This window comes from Cyprinodon variegatus, unplaced genomic scaffold (genome assembly GCF_000732505.1).
Source record: "Cyprinodon variegatus isolate N-32 unplaced genomic scaffold, C_variegatus-1.0 Scaffold477, whole genome shotgun sequence".
NCBI classification, from domain to species: domain Eukaryota; kingdom Metazoa; phylum Chordata; class Actinopteri; order Cyprinodontiformes; family Cyprinodontidae; genus Cyprinodon; species Cyprinodon variegatus.
The window spans coordinates 416,624-439,355 of record NW_015150930.1 but is presented as its reverse complement, the minus strand read 5'-3'; the positions used below and the strand labels follow the sequence as shown (position 1 = coordinate 439,355).

The 22,732-nt window shown below is 36.9% G+C and overlaps 1 protein-coding gene across 1 annotated transcript in view; it reads left to right on the top strand.

Moving 5' to 3' along the window:
- Nucleotides 1–22,254, top strand: part of lrrc4c (leucine rich repeat containing 4C) — a 26,564-nt gene extending 4,310 nt beyond the window's left edge. Inside the window, exon 2 of the mRNA XM_015389856.1 lies at nt 16,265–22,254. Coding sequence (XP_015245342.1) covers nt 16,316–18,244 — 1,929 coding nt within the window. The 5' untranslated portion in view covers nt 16,265–16,315 and the 3' untranslated portion in view covers nt 18,245–22,254. The remainder of the gene's footprint in view (nt 1–16,264) is intronic.
- The last annotated feature ends 478 nt before the right edge of the window (nt 22,255–22,732 follow it).

Sequence of the window (22,732 nt, the reverse complement as noted above, 5' to 3'; positions counted from 1 at the left end):
CATTTTATGTTTTGTACATCACTTGTCTTGGCAACTTTTTTCAATCCAAAATCCTTCATATTGTATTTTAAAATCTATGATCTTCATTCAACTGTAGTTCCGCTGTTGATTATTCTTTTCAGCTTTTAAAAATGTATAGTGCAAGACAGTTAAAAGGAGTTAATACATAAACATAGGCATCGTGTTTGTCTGGCGAGATCAACAGATATCTCTGACTGTACAGAGAACAAACTGCTGATAAGAGACAAAACTCCTAAAAGACTGTTCACTGGGGGGAATTAGTTCAACAGTGGCTAAGTACAAAGTTATGACAGACTTTGTTAAGTTGAAATATTTGATTTATGATTTCATGGAAAAGAGATTACATAAAATATTCATTATAGAAAAAAATGGTCTAGCTCTTGTATTTTTATGTAAGAACTCTTTATGTGCAGCTGCGTTGTTGAGCTTAAACTGTAACTGTAAGAAATCAAGATTACTCAAAATAAGAATTCCTACTTTATATGTAGTCCACTTAGTACTCGGAGGGACCTCACAATAAATACATTCATAGGGGAATTTCCCTTTTATATCCTTACTGATGATCATTACAACTTTGAGCATTCAGAAATAGAATCATATTATATAAATTAATTGCAACAAAATGAAATCACAAACAATATTACATCACCAATGTACTTTTAGTTCAAAGCATAGTGACAAAAGCATACAGATAGTACCTGCATACAGAAAGATGGACAATATTTAAATACTGCAGCTTATAGCCAGAGTCCATACATTGTCTTCTGTTTGAAGGAATTTACTAGCAGTTTTCAAGAATAATTATCTTCTCTGCCTTCTGTAGAATCCACACTCAATATGCTTTAAAGACATTTTTGTTCATCACTTTCATGCATTTCACACTTGTTCTTTCTATTAACTCCACTGTTGTTTCTCAAAGGGTCACATTCCCTCTATCTGTGCAAGTTCATTTGTCGTTTGACCTCTTCATGACTCAGAAAGAGTTAAAAGTGATGCATGCCATCCTTGACCTTAAATAGACACCAGAGTGACAGCAGCATTACTGACAGACTCTTGCCCTGACATCCTTGAAGAGTAGTTAGCAACCATTTTCTGCCCACAGTTTCTCTAAAATGTTCACAGGGTGAAGACGGATTTTATCAATAGCTCTTGACACCTTCTAGTCCTCACTGCTAGTACTGCCTCTCTGTGAAAGGAGCCAAATGTCATGTATAAAACTTGGAAAAATCTTCATATGGCGAAAACAAAAGTGTCTAGATTTTGCAACTCAGAAACACTTGCAAACATGTTAACCTTGCTGCTTTGCCTAATTTTTGATTTAGTCATGCAAACAATTATAAGAACACCCTTGTTTTTTTTTCAGTTTCTTTTGTGAAGATATATTATCTGAAGAATACACTTGACACAAGGGTTAAGTAAACTGTATGTTGGTATTGGTTGGTATGGGTCTTGGGTAAGCTATATAAAATGAATGTAATTCAATGAAATGTTCCCATAAATCATTAAAACCAAGGTGTGTGTTTGGCCATGTTTTTTTTTTTTTTTTGCCTGGTGAGGACAATTCCCAGTAATAGGTTACATTTTATGGACTTATTACTTTGTACCAACAACTGGTCCCCATGAGGAAAGGTTCTCTTCTTGGGTTGGGGGTTAAATTTAGGACTAAGGTGTGAATTGAGTTTAGGTTAGGTTTAGGTATGTGTTGCTAATGGTTACGTTTCGGGTGAGGGTCAAGGTTAAGCCATAGAAATGAGTGGGAAATGAATGGAAGTCAAAGAAAGTCCCCACAAGGATAGTGTGATACATTGTGTAAATGTGTTTATGTATATGTGTTGTAGCAAGGGAAAAAGTGGATCTAACTACCAAGGCCCGAGTAGGGAGAGGGGCCCATGAACAACCTCATTTAGGTGCATCTATCACTGCACCTGCAGTATCAGGCTGGATTTGAGCAAATAAAAAGAAGGTCCTGCTGTAGAATCACAACTTCCAATAAAGGTTCTGACCATAAAATTTTATCTCAAGTCTATTTAAACTTGTCACACATGCAAAGTTCTATATTCGACTGCAGCAGGTGTGAAAAGCTGAAAGTGCAAAAAATGTATTTAATTAATAAGACTTAAAAAGACTATTCCAGGGTGGAAAAAAATCAATGTGACTTTAAATAAATTCATCAACATAATTAAATTATTTTTATCCTATTTTTTATTAAAATTATTTATAACTTTTAATTAAATACTTCATGCCCATAGGGTGTCTTGCAAATCAAAGTCATTCCTACTGGATGCACATTTTTAGGCACATTTAAATCAACATTCTACTAAAAGAACAGATAAAATCAGAGTAAATAGCATTAAAGAGAATGAAATATTTATTACAGGTCAGTGTAATTGATAATCTTAGTTTTTATGGGAATGTGGATATTTCATCGGCATTGCTGTCAGTAGAGGTTGAATAAAGTCCACTCATAGGGTAAAAGTATCACTGTAGAGATCAAACTTTGTTTATGGTGGATGTCAGTTTCTTTTCCTGTGTTTAGTGTAGATTTAGACTTGCATTACAAGCATACATGCCCTAAAGTTATCACATCATAGCCTTGTCATACTGTGGCCACCCACCATTGTCCAGCTGATATCATGTTGACTCAGTAAGGCCCTAATACGAGACCTTATCCAAAAACAGAGACATATGCGTCATTAAATAGCAGTAGACTGTATGTTTACACAGAGATACACTGAGCAAACATGTAGTGATAGTACAGAGCCCTCAAGCTTGCTGTAGTCATAATTGGTGTGGTGTCTTACATGATACTGTATGACAGCACAGCCAAGCCTCTGTTTGAAGATCTGAGGATTAGCAAACCAAACTACAAGTTAAAAAATAGCACCCACTTACACCAAGATTTGAGAAGTGGCTTAAAAGATGTGTGTTAATTACTGTACTTGAATTGAACAAAATAGTTAGAAAATTATTTATTTTAGAGATAAATATTTTTTTTTCTAGAGCAAAAAAACAAAACAAAAAAAACATGAAACCTAAGTTAATCTACCTACTGCCCAAGCTTGCTAAATATGAATGCAATTTTGTATTATCTCTGAAGCAGTGGGGGTCAACCAGTGGAGCTGTGTTCTTCAAACCTTGGTGGTGGTTCCAGAGGAAAAGAGGACAGGCGCTGGCTTTGTATTTTCTAGTTGTGGCCAAGCTTTTGGCCTGTTTGCAGCGGGGACTAGAATGCAGTGCTTGAAGCAGCAGGAATGGGGAAAATAGGGGCTAATACTCATGGTTTGCAGCTAAAAGATGAAAGAGCAGAATGGCTTTTCCAAGGCTCTAACGAGCATGGAGTCATGCAGCATTTCTTGCACTTTTCTAATTTGTAGTTCAGCAGCTAGATGAGACCTGAGCTCTACTCCACTTTTTTCAAAACATTTCAAACTTGGAAAACAAAGTCCAGTGGTTTGTTTTTTCAACTTTTTTTGGAATGACTATGACCTGGATGACTGGGAATCTTCACCAGCATATCTACTTCGCTTGGTTCTGCAACAGAGGGTTGAGCAGGCAGTCTAGTTGCTTTGCTTGGACAAAGCAATTCCTATACTATAATCCAGTTCACTTTCACAAAACTTTCTCAAATTATTTATCAATACAAGTGAACCGAATAGCAATGTGGAGCACTCATAAGACTATTAGTGCTGTGGTTCCAAGATTACAAGCTTCTTCTACAAAGGAATGAAGGGGTGGCCTACCAGCCTGGCCAGACAGACTGATACGAATTATACACAGCCGAACAGTCTGGTAAAGAGGTTGTAGAGCTCTTTACCAAGGTGGGACTATAGGATCACCGCCATCTGGTTACTTTAACTTTAAGTATAATCAAGATGTAAAAAGGGGAGTTGCGGCCTAGTGGTTATGGCATAGAGCTTGCAATCCTGAGATTCTGAGTTTGAACCCCGCTCCCAAAGACTGCCACTATGGGTCTCTGAGCAAGACCCTTGACCCCTCACTGCTCAGGATACAGCCCACTGCTCCCCAAGGGGATGGGTTTAAATACAGAGGTAAATTTCTTTCTTCGGCTTTTGACCAGTGATTCACAGTGCAACGAGGTGACCAGCAGTCTTCCCGTCACAAACCTTAAGGGAGGTGCTTCCTCTTCCTTAGCAGGTTAAGAAAGATGTACCTGTTTTTGTTCAGATATAACCTCAGCAGAATCAAAGCTGCAAGGCATGCAGTAAGTTCTAGTTACAGTTTGTTTTATGGTGACCAGGCATAGTAAACTTTAAAAAGGCTGGGAGCAATCTACTTTTTCATGCAAACATGCAAAATGAGCTCTGGAAGAATATTTACAGTATACATTTATTGGTGTTGTTTTAAGGAAGGTGGGCGATGGGGAGGGTAGTGTAATGTACTATCTGTTTTATTTACCATTTGATAAACACTGTTCTGATAAAAAACTCATGACTAGAGAAGAAGTGTCTTTAGTTTAAGCTGCCGGAGCTTAAACTAGTTGTGGGTTTAAAACCGATAAAAGACTGACCAGACAGACAAATACAGTTGGCAGTTATTTGAAAAATTTATTTTTAATCAAAAGATTTTTCTTCAGACAAAAATGATGAGACCATTATCAGTTACAACAGTTACAAACAGAGCTAAAAGTGTCAAAAACAAAAACCACTCATGCAGCTCCGCATCACAACATTTATCAGGTTTATACAATGTATCTTGTAGTCTTAAATAGAAGTGGAAATATGTCAGGGTGATTTATTTTTATTTAAGCAGCTGTCATTTTTGTCAGCATGAAACAAAAAAGTTAAATAATACTAGGACTTAAGTATTGTGTTTTCCATGGCAAGGTTTAACTCTTACTATCTCTGAACACTTAATTTCATTGTGCCTTTTTATATTTGCACTGAGTAGTAAAGCAGAAATGTTACATATTTTACTGGTGTGACGACAAAGAATTAAGTTTAAAGATGTTAAATCATCTTAATCTAGGTATATTTTTACATGTTTTGGAGATCTAGAAAGTTGTCTATTTCTATGAGAATATGGTTTTTGATTCCTCACAAATTCTTCAATTTCAGAATGTAGGTATATGGCATAAATCATCGTAATTTTGACCTAATGTTCACGAGGTTCTACTAATTTTTCACAAGGTTCTTTTTTTCCTATGGTCTTACATAAGATTTTCGTGAAGGATGAGGTGGTAAATCATCGTAGGTGAATTATTGATATAAACAATGGTATTGAGCAGTGGCAGTATTTAACAGGATGTTATGTTTCGAAATGATTCTAGTATGAATGCCAAAACTATTATGATAGGGATTTTACGCATATTCATTGTATTTTTGCATATTATCTTTAAAGCCTCTCCCTTGTCTGTGAAAGGTGCTATATCAATAAACTCTTACTTGCTTTCTAACTTATAGTCATAGGTCATTTAAGTGTAGTTTTTAAAATACAGAAGTCAAGCCTAAATGCCTCTCCCTTATAGGCTTTTGCACCACTTCAAGTGTGCTGTCTTTTTTTTTTTTCTTTTTGGTACTTATATACAATTTGTTGTGACTAGTGAGAAGCCATTCAAGCTCCCTATGATAGAAAGTATGCAGCCTCATTTTACAACCTTTTTCCTTAGAACTTATGGCAAACGCTGACACACACATCCACTGTAGCTAAAAAGTCTTTACCAGTTAAACCATTTGGGACTTAAACCTTGACTGCATCTTGAGAATATTAGACATTTTATTCAAATGTGCTGGACACAGCTAACATGTAGAATACCAGTCCTCAAGGACTGTTTCAAAACAGTTTGGTCAGCAAGATAACACAAAGTTTTAATCTGAAAGGATAGTCTCAAAGCTGTTGAATATGTGCAAATCTCTGATGCCGATTCTATCAACCATGCTGGCTAATATTAGCACTGGCTATATAAATGTATAAAAAGTGGTCATGTGACCCTTATAATACAACTCTGTTATATTTACTGTTTATGCAGTAAGACTGCAGAAAGGGAAGAGAGAGTCTGTAATGCATGTGGTGGGTTTCCCTCCCACACTGCAGTCCTGAAAAGATTCTGATTTATATTTGGAGCTGTTGCAAGATTGCTGGCATTATCAAGACGTGACCTGATTTGATTTATATCTCATTAATCTCCCTCTCTCTTCAGCGCTCTCTCCACCATACTTGCTAACCTTCCTCTGTCTCAACTGTCTCATGCTTCACAATATCCTATCTTCTTTTTTTCCTGCTTTGCTCTGTATAGAGATAGACAAAGGATCTGTCACTCAATTTTGGTTTAAAACTTCATAATCCCTTAGCATTCAAGCACTGATTTAGGAAATGTCATACTCAAGTGTGCCCTATCTCATTTACCCATGGAACAATGGAAAAAATATACACATATACACTCAGACAAAGGCACTCAGAATGATGCACCCACCAAGAAATAAATTTTAGGCTAAATAGCTCTGTTCCTTAGAAAGACATCATGCCATTTTCCCAGTATTCCATAATCTATAAATCAATCAATCAAATATTGATTTTGCTTTCTGATGAGAAACTGAAATAGGCTACACCAGTCAGATTAAATCGCCGCCTGATACAGCCTTTTATCTGACTTGTTTGGGATTAATATGCTGATTTAACACCTTTATTTCAGTTCAAATAAAAGTATTCCCTTGAGGATAAACATAGATTTTTCACTCCTGTACACTTTTAAACAAATACACAGAGGATTATTTACAGTTCACATCTAACTAAGACTGTTTAAATCAGATTTTATGTCTGTTGAAGTGAATAGATTCACTTTTAATTTTAATTTAGTTACATTAAATGCTGTTAAGCTTGTTGCGATATAAAATATTTGTGTCTGCCAATAACTCTCATTGTAGGTTGAAAGTTTGCATGGATTGCCTGATGATTTCAAATGACATTCATATTTATACATCCTGGGTCTTTGTTACACATTGTGCTGCAGCATTTTTGTGCACATAAACAATTTATACATGAGGACCCAGAAGCAATTATTTTTATATTTATGATTCTAAAAAGTACTTACAGTAAACTCTTTTGAGTGAGATTAATTAATTTATACCTCACCAATCTAGACATTCTGTAAAAATGTTGTTTAAAAAAATATATATCGATTTTGATGAAAATTTTATAGCTATGGCCTTTAATTGTATACCTCCTTGAGTTATAACTCGTTCAGCTTTTAGAGTTCCTAGCCAGAAATTATGCCTTGGAAAACAGAATACATGAACAACTTACTATTACATATGACTGCTTGTGATAGGCTAACACACAAACCCTCCAGCTAAAAAAATAGCTAATAGAATAATGCAAGCTTGGCAGATATTATATGTAATTAAATATACATGTTTCTAATCAATGTGTCTCTACCCTAGTTGTTCTGTTACTAATTAACCTTAAGTTGTCCAATGACATAGAGGATGGAGTGAAGAAACAACAACAACAAAAAATTACTAAGCTGGTTCGCTGATAAAACTCCAGCACATTATGTTTTAGGCTTTGCCTACTGATGATGGTCAGAGGGGTCGGTGGCCCCAGTGTACGGCAGCCTCAGTTCTGTCAGTAAGCCCCAGGGCAGCTGTGGCTGCAATGTGGCTTGCTACCATCAGTGTGTGCATGAATCGGTGAATGACTGAATTATTGTAAAGCGCTTTGTTCAAGTCTACTGACTTAAGAAACAGGCTATACATTGTAAATACAGGCCATTTACACTACCATTTAATGTAGTTATTGGTATTTCTAATTTCCACATTTATAAGTCCCCCTTTGTTGCTGTGGTAGCTCACTGCTTATACACGGGCTTATGTCTCATGCTGATAGCTCACCCAATAGTTCTGTTGAATATCCTATTCAATATCTTCTTGGTGTAATCTTTATCCCAATGCAATTTATTTTGCAAAAATACACAAGTGATTAAAAGAGGCTGTGTTTTTTTTTCAAAAGCACTTTATTTTCACCAGCAAGCTAATTCTTCCACACATTTCTGGTTATATAAGGTCAGCTTTTATTTGGATTAGCTATAAAATGGGTTAATTCTTATAAATTTCATACAAAAGGACAATAAATAAGATATTTAAAAAAAAGCCAGGTTCCTTAAAAAGCAAGAGAACGTGTCCAGCAAACTGCAAGGTTTTTTAGTAAAGCTACAGTGTGTAATTTTCAGCAACATGTAATTGTCAGACGGCAGCGACATGAACTGCTCCCCCCACTGATTCTCACCCTCAAACAACACAGAGGCCATCACGGTACCAAATGGTTTTCGCAATGTCCGCATCAACTATCTTGTCAATTGATGAAGCATAATGACAATCTCTTCAGTCACTAGTTTGTCAGCTTGGCTCTGCCCAAGCACAAAGATGTCTGCCCCCATAAATGTGACACTGGCTCGTTTGTAGTTATAAATAATAATTTTCTAGGCAATGTAAACATAAAGATTGAGACTTTCAGTTAATAAATGAGCATGAATAGCATACTTTTGTATAATATATAAAATTTATGGCAGTGAATCTCTGTAATTACACACTAGAGCTTTAAGCCGAACAGATCACCAAAGGAGGCGTAGAGAAATTAGCATTAGCAACGTGCAGGGACAAAAGATAAGATTAGTGGCAACTCACAAGTGGGATGACACAATCAGCACATACTCTGTTACAGGTGCACACATTTCATCAGTAGCTGAGACGATGGATCAAAAATATCAAGAGCTAAGAAACTTTAATTGGATGGCATATGGAGGCCAGGACACGGAGGATGTCATTGACCTAGAAAATTATTTTTACAGTGATATTGATAATTGCGTTTACTATACTGAACAGCTAAACAACAGGGCAGTTAAAAAAAAAAAATATATATATCTTTTATATATTTCAATAATCAAAGATGGTATGCAATCTTTAACAACATCATAGAGTGTCTATGCCAATTTACACAACTGTTTAGCATTACTACAATATCGAAAACATGAGTTGGTCATAAAAAAAGATGGACTTAAAGCTGAAGTAATATTAATTTAATTATTAAAAAATAGAGTGTACAAGAACAGTGGATAAGTGGCTGTGTATGTGGTAAGAAACCTTAGATATAAAGTAATTGATAAAGGTGACAAAGATGATTAAGGTCATAGATTAATAAATAATGATTGAAGTCTGTATGGAAAAGAGGAGAAATGTTCAGGTTACCTACATCTACAGATGACTAGGTTCCAATATGGAACATAGGATGTAGAATGCAGAGACATTCTTTAATGTAAATCAGAAGGTATATTACATTTGTTAAGACTTTCATGTTGATTTTCCCAATAGCATAAGTCAACTGAAGAGTTAATAAACATGGTGTACAGTTGAATTAAAATATACAAAAATAGAATAATAATTCTGGAACTTCATGAATCACAAAAAGACTGCAGAATGCCTGTAAATAATAAAAAAAATAACACAGGAAATAGACAATTCCTAAAGTACAGGAAATTTGAGACAAAAAATAAACATAAAATAAATATAAAAGATATAAGAAAAGAGAGGAAAGGCTAATTAAGCAGCAATTAAGCAGCAGGCAACATGCTTTAAAAATGGGTGATGAACAGTTATCATGCTTGAAAACATTATTATTATGTAATACAAGACCTCATATCATAACCCCATAAATACCTTATTCATCCATTCGTGCTTGCTTAAATTCTCTGATCTAGAAGAGTTTCAAAGCTCACAACTAATATGGTCAGCTAGAAATAATCAGTAACAAGACAGCATAGAAAAGCATTTGTTGTGAGAGATGGATGGTATAATTACAGAGAAAATAGATATTTGTTAACTCCAGATATTTATGTCATGCATATTTCAGTTTCTTATTTTTTAAACCCTTGCACCAAATTGATCTGATTCCTTTTTGATCTGGGTCGATCTTAAGCACTTTCTGGCAGACAAAGATACACAGAGCAGTTCATAATCTTTTTTTCAAAAAATTAAAGACGCATTATTTTTCTAATCTCATCCTGTTATCTGTTTTTTAACCTATTTAATTTCTGCAGTATGTGAATCCATGTCTGCTGCTTTCATTGTCGTTATGCTGACATTTTGTTTGACTTTGTAAATCAGCTTCATGTTTTTTGTTGGTCTTATTTGGATTTTGCTGATTTACAGCTTTCCTTCCTTTTCCAGGTTTTATCTATTAGGGCAATGAGGAAAACGCAGACAGAGAAACAGAAGTTGGGCTGAGTTTAGTTGCTCAAATATATAAAAAAAAGTTATTTTAAATTTTTTTAGCAACTACATTTCTGCTTTACACTAAAGCTGTCAATAAGTGATTCTATTGACCTATCTACATATTGATATATATTTTTAAACTTATATACTCTACGAACCCAGGGGTTAAAGCCCAAGCCAACTGCAAGTTACCTACCAAAATTAACTATATTCTCTTATATAATCTAAAGTCTTATTATTTCCTTCCAAAAAAATACTATCATGGAAAGTATTTAAAGTGTACAATCTTCTCCTTTTGTCTACCTGTTTTAATAAAAAACTTCTTTCTTCAAAATGTAGGTACTTTTTTGTAGTTGAAGAAATGATAAGAATCTGAGTAATATTTTGTTAGTTTTTAAGTTGAGAGATTTCTATTATAGATTTAGAAACAAATGAACATATTCATAAGATAAAGCAATATATTGGCTAACCAACTTGAAAGTCAGCTGTCATTTTATTACCAAGTGTCTGGTATAGTTTACAGAAAAATCTGTGAAAAATACGAACTGGGGACCCCCAAGGTCAAAATGGGAGCCACCTCCCAAGGTGATAGAGAATGACCGATCTACATCATGTGGGGCTTACAGGTACAAACAGACAAAATGGCCAACCAACACTGTTATGATTGATAACCAACAAAGGACAGTTGTTGTGATGATGTGGCCATCCAAAATGATGGAAACATCAGGAAAAAAAGAAGCTGAGGTATTTGAGAAATACCAAGGGCTTTATGTAAGCAGCAACAATTATTGCTGTACATACTAGTACTGTTCGCAAGAGCCAAATATTTAGTCAGGCATAAAATGCTGCTCAAATATCAGGAAACAAAACAGTGTTCATGTTTACCTGTATAAGTTAAAGGGAAGCGGCAGTGTTTTTAACCAGCTGAAACTGATTAATTGTATACAGGTGACGCCTAATATTAAGACCGTTACAATAATCTGATCTAGTCATAATGAAAAGTATGAATTAAAATAAATTAAAAAAACAAGCTGCTCAGTGGCGCAGTGAGTAGCACTGCTGCCTTGCAGCAAGAAGGGGTCATTCTGCATGGAGTTTGCATGTTCTCCCTGAGCATGCGTGGGTTCTCTCCGGGTACTCCGGCTTCCTCCCACAGTCCAAAAACATGACTGTTAGGTTAACTGGCTTCTCAGGATTCTCCTTAGGTGTGAGTGTGTGCATGAATGGTTGTATGTCATTGTTTGTCTCTGTGTTGCCCTGCGATTGACTGGCGACCTGTCCAGGGTGTACCCCGCCTCTTGCCCATTGACTGCTGGAGATAGGCACCAGCACCCCTCGCAACCTGATTTGGGACAAGCGTGTCAGATAATGGATGGAGAAAAAAAAAAACGACGGGATGAAAGAAATTATTTGTTGCTTTGACAAGTTGCCTCAGATAAAATCTGGTCTTGATTAAAGATTTTAATGTAGATCAAGTTTTAAATGATTGTCCACAACCAGGATGTTGGCTGTCCAAGTCAGAAACTCTGTTAAAGGAACCAGATTAGCATGGGCTTTTAAAACAGCGCTGGGCTTAAATAATGCCTCAGTCTTGTTTGTTGAAATGCAAAAAAAAAATATATATATATGACATCCATGCTTTGATTTTATCAATACATTCCAAAAAAACCTTTGAGAAAAAATGTTTTTTTTTAAGAAAAAAAAAACTTATGGTTTTAGTCACATAAGTTTTACATCAGCTTCAAAATGAAAGGCAATACCATATTTATGGAGGACTGAATCAAGAAGACGTTCATAGAAGGAGAAGAAGGCCAAGTATTGAGTATTGGGGAACCCCACATGTAAGAAACACCATTGAGTATTCGGGAAAAACTAACAAAAACTCTGATTTTAATAGGACCTGAACCAATCAAGAGTTACACATAAATTCCCACTAGGTTCTCTGGGCAGTTGTTTTCATAATCCATCATCAAAGGCAGCAGTTAGATCCAACACCGTTAAAATAACACCTTAACCAGAATCAGTGGCTAAGAGAATATCATGAGAAATCCTTAACAGCTCTGACTGAAATGGTTCAAGAAGGTTTGAGAAGGGTCAAGTGAAGGATGGCTGATGAGGTCTCTAATGCTTTATCTTGTTAGAAATAAAAAAGCTAAAATATTCTCATACAGACCATTTAAGTTTGCCAGACCAGCTGATTAAATATTAAGAACGGATTTAAGGGTTTTATTCCAAATAGAGACTATAATATCTGAATAATCTTTTTCTTCCAGTTTTAACAATTATTTGATAAGCAACATCTGAAAGCACACCTGTAACCTGTCCTTCCATTTCCATTCAGTTCTTCAGTAATCAATACTGGCAGTGTGTAGGCCAACATTTATGCAGGGCTTAGATCTTCATTTAAATCTCTTAAGGTAAAATAAGAATGCCTCAATATATAAATTAATGCCATTAGAGTCACTAGGAAAGACATTGAGGAAAAGGTATTTGGGAGCTGAGCGGCAGAGGAGTTAATAACCTAAAAGCGGCATGACACTGAATTACATTTTAATGACATATCAAACACAATCGTCAAATGGTCTGAAAATACAGAGCCTCGGAGTCAGGTTAGAGACATTAAGACCAAAAAGTGAAACAACATCCAAAGTTCAAACTAGTTTACCTCGGAGTTGGAAGAGGAAAATATAAATGTAACCCATTTACAGAGATAGTTCTCTCTGAAAACAGCAGCTAAACCTCTGCTATGAAAAGAAAAAGAAAATCCAGTCCAAGGGAAGCGCAAAATTCCTTAAGAATATATGCTGAGGATTTAGTGTACTGTATATCCGAGCAACTTTAAAGGCGTCATAGAATGCAAAACCGAGTTTACATTGTGATAGATGAATAATGATAGTTCAGTCGGTGAAATGGACATACAGAGAAGTTCAAACCCCATTGACTCCTCCTTTCTCTGCAAATCTCACAACTCTAAACTTCCAACATAAAACGGGCAAATTCAAACGAAGCACTGAATTGTCAATTCGGGGATGTTACCTTATTTAGTTCTGGCCTGTACTATAGTCACGCCCCAAAATTGACTTATAGGCCAGTCCACTGGTCCACTGGCCCAAGGGAGGGGGGGCGTATGAACTGTTGACTGCTAGGCCGCTGACGGGGCCGGAGGAGGGGGGCTGGGGGCCGGTAATAGACATCCCAAGTCTCCCGGAAGGTTCAGGTGTCCCCTAAATATAGATGGTTTTTCACGGATGTCCTTGAGCCGGATAAATTATCCTGGATTTCACACAATGTGAGGTGGTGTTTTTTTAATGCAAGTGAGAGCGTGCAGGCAATACAATAATTAATTCACCATGTGTGGATTAGAACTACTTTGATTGCGCAGACAACAACAGAGAGTGGGGTGTGGGGAGGAGGTTGCTTGTGAAACCTGTGCATATCTGTCCAAAGCAGACCTCTGTTCAACAAGCGTTCCAGGTGACTGGTTGTCAGAGAGCGCAATGATTGGATTAGTCAAAAAATAAGCCAATAAGTTTCCGTTTACTCTCTGAAAGTAGCCTAGATACCACTCAAAGTTGTGCATCCTCTGAAATAGGTTGAATCCTCCAGTAAAAAACAAAAATATAACACTCATTTTACAGCAGAACATACTAAAGTAGTATGTCCACATCTAGTGAAGGTGAAGAATGATGAAGTGTGTAGTCGACCAAAATCCCAGACATTTTGAAATACCCCCCAGACATTTTTTTAGGTATTACAAGTAGGACATGTCCGGGAAAAGGAGGACGTCTGGTCACTCTACCATATCAACAATTTAGATGTTTCAGTCAATGAGTACATGTTGCTATGATGAGTCTTTGCTCAGCAGCTTTGCTCATTGAAAACAAACAAAGTGCACAGCTCATCTAGATATTCATGAGCATACAAGTTTTATTATAGGGCTTTTAACCAGGCTTGCATTAGGGCTCATAGAACAGCAAATATGCCATTTTCAGCCCAACCAATGTTACACACCCTATTCAGAGACCTTAAGGACCATCACAAAATACCCTATATAATCATTGTATGACCCCTTTAACAATAACAGCAGATGGTGTCTTATCTTTGCAAGTAGCAAGGTCTAGCCGTCGCGAATCAGAAGGATTTGCCCCTCACCGGCAGGATGGAGAGAAGAGAGACAACAGGCCGGTTTCCCCTCATCCAAACCATTGGGGAGCAGATTGGGTCCAAAGAGGGCTATGAAATGCAACCATATGTTGTCCTAAATGCTCCAGGTAGACCTACGGGACGACAAAACAAAACATCTGCTGCTTTTCCCACACCATCTGCACACCTGTGGAGCTGGGGCATGGCATAAGTAGGCCCCTAAATCATGTAAAAACTGAAGGACAAAGGTTTCCTGGCTTTTTTGCCTAATCGGGCCAAAATTAAATAACTGTGTCAGAGATTAACAAGTCTAATATACACTGGCTGAGAGTTGGCACTTTACACAGTTGTAAATATGAATAAAAATACAAACATAGTTTGGCCAACATGCCAGATTCATCTACTAACTTTGTATAATCTGGCCCTTTCAACTAGTTTGCTTAAGAAGGCTTCAAACACCAGAGCAGAATAAACACTGATTAGAGTGCAGTAGAGCTGGTATGGTGAATAAGCAAACAGAGCAACAGAGGAACAATGACTAGGGTAATCCAGACGTTTGACTGAATGCATACATGTCGCGACGCATCTGTGCCCTGCATCTCAGTTTTCTGCTACCCCTGTAGTCAGTCAGAAGGGTTCCACTTGGCGTGTCGTGGAGCGTCCCAGAAGCATCAACCATTGAACACTTCTCTAAATTCAGCTTGATGCAGATTGTATCACCAAATAAGCACTTTACTGTTCTATTTAAAGCCTACATGTATACTAATGTCATGTAGTAAGGGTATTCTAGCGTGGTCAGTGCCCAACCGCTCTGAGGCGCTCCACCCTCAAACATTCCCAGTGAAAGTAGGGTGCTTGGCAGAAAGTAAGGGGGGGTATGGTGTAAAGGATGCATTGCAGCGCTTGTCTGTTCAGTGGCGCCTTGGGGTCAAAGTAAGAATAATGTACTCTATTTTCTTTAACTGTATATTTTTTTACTTGTTTAATGTTGCAGCAATGCTCCCCCTAGGGGTTGGGGCCAAAAGGAAACATCTATGCCAAGAGGTGGCTCTGCCAAAGCCTTGGAAATGATTTTAACCATTTTTGCACTGACCTTACTCAGTCATTTTTTTTTTTATTGTTTTAAAGTGAATCTCTTTAAATTAGGGTACAGCATATTGCTTTTGGTAAATTCTTAATCTATATAATCTGTACTACTTCTTTCTCAATGGGTTCTTAATTCTGCATGATTAATAGTAATCAAACCTGGTTAAGGCTTTTGATGTTAACCACAGCCTTCCAGACATATGATACTGTAAGTAAGACTTGATTCAAGATTTCAAAGGTAAATTAGATTTATTTTGGATATTATTCTTATTTTATTAATTAAAGAACACGATTAAAATAAAAAATAAAGCCTAAATTTTAATTTACCAATCTTGGTGAAGATAAAGTGTTTGAATTAAAACATTTTATGTGAAAAAATTGCAAATAAACACAATCTATAAGGGCATGAAAATATAATTTACAAAAGGACCTTTGTTATATTTAGGAAAGTGTGGGTCTTAAAACAAACATTTCTAAGCATCTATGTTGCTAAGCTGTCGATGGTATGTTTTTCCGTCTTTGTTTCCTTATTTTTTTATGCTTTTTGCTAGTCTTTTACCTTTTCCTGCAGATAAATAACTTTAAAATGAATTTGTTTTTTTTTTTTTTTCCATTGCAAGAATTTAGTAGCGCATAGATTAAAACCATTTGTTTGTTTGCAAATATATTTGTCATGATCAATCTAAAACATACAAATAAACCTGACCAATCATCTTTGGTATGTAACATACTAAAAAACAATCATATTGTAATTAATTAATGATTTGTCTTTTTTTTTCATTTCCTTACAGTTGGCCTGAATCCTCCTGAAAAAGAGTGGAAGACCAGTCAGTGAATTATGAATGTTCAACAAGATGACCTCCTCTCAGCAGCAGATGATGCCAGGTCCTAGGTGGAACCGGGCCTTGTCCGACCCTTTATTTGTGCTGCTCTTAGCCCTCCAGTTGCTGGTGGTGGCAGGACTGGTGCGTGCACAAACCTGTCCTTCAGTTTGCTCCTGTAGTAACCAGTTTAGCAAGGTTATTTGCACCCGCAGAAGTTTGCGAGAAGTTCCTGATGGAATCTCTACCAACACACGGTATTTGAACTTGCAAGAAAATCTCATTCAGGTCATTAAGGTGGATAGCTTCAAACATCTAAGACATTTGGAGATTTTGCAGCTAAGCAAAAACCACATACGTAAAATTGAGCTAGGGGCTTTCAATGGACTGGCAAGTCTCAATACCTTGGAGCTTTTTGATAATAGACTTACTACCATTCCAAATGGAGCATTTGAGTACCTGTCCAAACTGAAGGAGCTCTGGCTTAGAAACAACCCAATAGAAAGCATTCCATCCTATGCTTTTAACAGAGTTCCGTCATTACGAAGGTTGGACCTAGGCGAACTCAAACGGCTCTCATACATATCAGAGGGGGCTTTTGAGGGACTGAGCAATCTGCGCTACTTAAATTTGGGAATGTGCAATCTGAAGGAAATTCCCAACCTCACACCCTTGGTGAAGCTTGATGAACTTGAAATGTCTGGAAACCAGCTATCTATTATCCGACCTGGTTCATTTAAAGGGCTTATCCACTTGCAGAAGCTATGGATGATGCATGCTCAGATCCAGACAATAGAAAGGAACTCATTTGATGACCTTCAGTCACTTGTGGAGCTCAACCTTGCCCACAATAATCTTACACTTTTGCCCCATGATCTCTTCACTCCTTTACATCACTTGGAGAGGGTGCACTTGCATCACAACCCATGGAATTGCAACTGTGATATCCTTTGGCTAAGTTGGTGGCTTAAGGAGATGGTACCAGCAAACACCAGCTGCTGTGCTCGCTGCAGCTCACCCACTCAGTATAAGGGTCGATACATTGGTGAGCTGGACCAGAATTACTTTCACTGTTATGCTCCCGTTATCGTGGAGCCCCCCGCAGACTTAAATGTAACAGAGGGAAGTGCTGCAGAGTTGAAATGTAGAGCCAGCTCATTGACCTCTGTGAGCTGGATTACACCCAATGGTTCAATAATGACACATGGTGCATACAAAGTCAGAATCTCTGTGCTAAATGATGGCACACTGAATTTTACTAATGTTACCATGCAGGACACAGGGACGTACACATGTATGGTTAGTAATTCTGCAGGTAACACAACAGCCTCAGCAACACTTAATGTGTCCTCTACAGAGAACAGCAGCTTTAGCTACTTCACCACAGTGACAGTAGAGACAATAGAAACACCTCATAATGAAGGCTTTACCACCACTGTTCAACAGAAAGTGGGCCCCACACCCTCTGCAGGTATATGGGAAACTCATTCACCCACCTCAACAACCACAAAAGTTCGAACCCCACTCTCCACACGTGCAACGGAAAAGCCCTACACAATTCCTGTGACAGAAGGCTCGCTCAACGGTTTGGATGAGGTTATGAAGACAACAAAAATCATCATTGGCTGCTTTGTTGCAATCACTCTTATGGCAGCAGTCATGCTGATCATCTTCTACAAGATGCGCAAGCAGCATCACCAGCAGAATCATCATGCACCCACACGCACTATTGAGATCATCAATGTGGATGAGGACTGCGTCACAGGGGGCCCAGGAATGGAGGGTCACCTTACTCTGCCGTCTCTGGAGCATGAGCAACTTAACCACTACAATACCTATAAGATTGCCTACAACCATGCTTCTACTATGAATTCCATACACAGCTCAGCACATGAACCTTTGTTAATCCGGGCCACCTCAAAAGACAATGTACAAGAGACCCAAATCTAACACTTTTTGACAGACTTGTAAAACTGTTGGTATTACACAGTGGCAGTACTGACAGGACACTACTTACAACTGGTTTAGAGGACTAAACATGGAGGAACACAATAATGTTTAGCAAATCACTTGGCAGTGATTTTCTTTTATTGACTTTGGGATTTAGAATATGTCTACTGTTTCAAAATGTCTTTACAAAACAGAAATTATTTATTTAAGAAAAAATATTGTGGTTGAATCAAGAAAAAAAGAATTCTGAAACTTTTCCATCTATTAATATGTTTTTTCTTCCTCCTGTCATGTAAAAAATACTTGTTTACAGATATGGTTTATCTCTGTCAGAAGGCATCTGTTGAGAAAAAACTAACAATCATTGTTTTAAGCTGGTATTTTAGTGATATTACAGAGTTGTACGTGAATAACCCCATTCACCACACCTATGAGAAAGATTTAGAACAATTAAGTTTTTTTTTCCATCAGTGGATAAAATGATTGAATCATTTGTGGCCATCTTAGACATGATCATATAAAACCCACCAAAAAGGGAAAGTGAAAGTTATGGAATCTGACCATAATTCAATGGTTAATTAAAACTGTCACAAACATTAGGCACTCTCTGCTCTGTAATCAAGAGACTAAACGTTCCGGAAAAAAGAAATTAGATTCTGCTTATGAAAGCTGTTTAAAGGAAGTTCATTACTAATGATTTTATTTTTCTCTTAGATTAAATTTTATTGATCTAAATGTTTTCTGTCCCTAATCTGTAAGCAAAATACAATTATACATCTAATCTCAAACTTGCCTTGACTCAAATCTATGTCTATTTAGAAATATAATATACTATTGACTTCATAAAAAATTACTGGGGTTCTGGGAGTCATATCAGCATTAATAAATACTTTAGACACATTACTGTAATTTAAGAGGATGGGAATAGTGTGAGTGTTTACAATAGACATCCTGGAAAATTCCCCTTGTTTGAAATCTCTCAGATGTATTCTGACCTCACATTTATCTTTTAATGCGATGTACTGGTGCATATTAAGGTGACTTCTTTTTTTCATTTGTTTTGAGTCATTTTACTGAGATCTGTCATTTCTTTTGGAGCACTGCTAGGAGAGCTATCAGAACCAGAGCAACAAACTGCAGAAAAAAAGCCCTTTATATAGCTATCTGACCACATTGCCTGTCATTTATGCGCCACATTTTTACATTGAGATGCTTGGTAGCCCTAGCTTACATCCCGCTCCTGCAAGCCAAAAGACTTGGCTCTGTGATGTAAGGCTTATGTGACAAGAGGCTTTACATTTATGCAGAATATGTGGCATCAGGCATCAACCAGATGTTTGAGTTCCACCTGCCTCTCTTCCTTTCCCTTAGTGACAACAGAATTTACATTTTAATTGATGTGCCCATGGGCTTTGTATGGACACAGTTCTGCAGGCACTCAAAGCCAGGAAGCCATTTTAAAGTCCCTGCTGTGAACATGGTGCCAAGCTTCATAAATGCTGTCGTTAGGCAGATGGTCCTATGTTTACTTTTAGCAAGTAAACAGGGTTCTTCTTTTTAAACTACAAGATATATTTGGTTAAAGGCATTGTCACACTTTTGATCACATTAAAGGAGTAGGACATCTAAACATTCAGAAAACATTTCATTGAACCTAAAGTTGGAACCCCATTCTAAAGCCTCACATGTAAAACATTTTGAGCTGTACTGATCTCTATAAATCAGATGAACGAAGTAGCAATTGTTGTGACGAAATGCAATATTGACCCCTCAAGTAATTTCTACTGTCTTATATTATTGTACCATGATAATCTATTAAAAGTAACATTCATCTTAAAATCTGTATTTTTAAAGGGATTTGGATTTTAAGGTCTTACTTGGTAAAAATGTTGAACAAAAATATAACATAAGCTCCATCAAATCGTAAACATCTCCTCTGAGGTTTGCTTGACTCAAAAATACAAAAGAAGACCATAAAGATCTAAGAGAATGCTTCTTATGTCCCATATTTACTGAAAATGTTAAATACTTTATAACCAATAAGGCAGAATCTTTCCTTCATCCATTGTCCTGCACTTAGTGGCTGATATATGTGACACATCCTGAACAGGTTCCCAGTCTATCAAATGACAGTACACAGACACACAGGACACAACCATAAGCACTCAAATGTATATCAAATTTAGAGAGACTAAACCTTACAGTCTTTTTTGTTTTTAACTGTTGGAAGAAGCCAGAGAAACTAGGAAGAATCCATGCATGCACAGGGTGAACACTTGAACTCCATGCACACACCACCTTATTTTTGAAAAGCAACAATTCTACCAACTGCACAGTGTGCAGCCTGGGAGTTACAATGGTAATAATTTACGCTGAACTAAAGCTAACATCCGAACTAATGGCATAAGAAATAAAATGTTCTCAAAACTTTTATTTATCTTAATATTCTGAAATTACTATACTTGTATTTCGTAATCCTCTCACAGCTCAACATTCATCCACCACAGTTTTGAATTATAAAATTGCTCCACTGCTCCCCAAGGGGATAGGTGAAATGCAGAGGTAAATTCCTCGAGTGTGAGATCAATAAAGTTGAATTATTAATATTATTATTAAAATGCTCTGGCTATTTTTCTTACTTGTTGACCCACACTGCGGTACAAATAGTTTTTTTTAGACTGTATTCAAGTTCTGATTTGTTAAAAACCACAACAGACTAGAAAAACACTCAGAGAGCGCAGACCTTAGCCAAGCAGCTAATTTTGCCTAATGTTCGGGGAGTGTTGGCCTAGTGGTTAGAGCAGGGCGCTTGTGCAATTACCTGGTTCAATCCCCACAGCCTACACTCTGGGTCCCTGAGCAAGACCCTTAACCCCACACTGCTCCCCGGGCGCCACACAATTGCAGTCCACTGCTCCCTGAGGGGATGGGTTAAATACAGAGGTAAATTCTCCACTGTGAGATCAATAAAGTTCAATTATTATGATTACTATATCGTGACCTACACCAATAGTTAAAATATGCACGTCTGGATCATGACTTTTGGAGTCCAATGCTGCCAATAGTCACTGCTGAAACCCTCTGGTTTAGGCATGGGTGCTGCTTGTTTCCTCCATAAAATACTATCTCACAATGTTAAAATTCCTTTATAAAAATCTGGTATTCAGATTATGATCTGGAAAATCAGCAACATTTAATAGATTGTTCCTCCGCTTAAGTCGCACCTCTGTTAAAAATGTCATTCTAGTCTGTTTATAGCTTTTTAAGTTATCCTGTAAACAGAGACAGACAGAGAGACAGACAAACACACGCAAACTCTTATGAAAACATAACCTCCTTGGGAGAGGTAATAAGTTATTGAGGGTCCAGGGCACATTACTGTACTTGTGTGATGATGATTGCTTCATTAATATTACCCCAAAAAATGTTAAACCTAAAGTTCTACAAATTTTTACCAGCTATATCACCCCTTTATGTTTGTAGATTCTGGTACACGTGTATGCCATAGCTGACAAATGTCTCACTTAATGTTTTTTTTTTTTTTTTTTTTACTTCTTAGAGGTGGAGTTTAGGAATACAATTATATGTTTGGGACTTTTATATATATATTTTTTTATATTTTTTTTCAGTTGGAGGAAAACTGTCAGAAAATTTAAATGGTAAACCTGTTGCATCTTAGTCAAGCTGTCTCATGTATGTAAGATTTCTCAATATTTTTGGTCAGTATTGCTTTTTTAACAACTTTCTTTCTTTTTGATTATGAGAGGGAATGCTGTTTTAGTGGTAGATTTCTATAAAATGACTTTTAAAATTGAAATAAAAAAATGCTTTTTTATTATTATTAATATTATTTTGATTTTACTTGTGCCAACAGCCTGTTCAAAAAGTGAATATAGAGAAATATGCTGTAACAGAATAAGAGATTGTTTTTCATGTAAGCATTCTTTCATGACCTTTAAAAGATATGGAGATTGATTATAGAGACCAGAGTTTGTAGTTCAAACACAAAATATGGGTAAAATAAACTATTGTTGTTTTTTCTGTACTGTATGATTCTTTTTTCAAGCACTAAAATATATTAGTTTCATCCATCCATTTTTTCCATCACGCTTTATCCCACCTGGGGTCGTAAGAGGCGGGGTACGCCCTGGAAAGGTTGCCATTCCATTGCAGGGCAACACAGAGACATACAGGACAAACAGCCATTCATGGAGACACTTAAGGAGAATTTCAGTCATGTTTTTGAACTGTGGGAGGAAACAGGAGTACCCGGAGAGAACCCATGCATGCACAGGGAGAACATGCAGAAATACCGGGAATCAAACCCAGAACCTTCTTGCTTCAAGGCTGCAGTGCTACCCACTGTATCACTGAGTAGCCCGATACTAGTTTAAAAATTGATACGTTAATAAACTATATACTATCCATTATGTTCCAATGAAAACCAATGATTTTTATCAATTAAATTTACTCAGAGAGGTTGGCCTT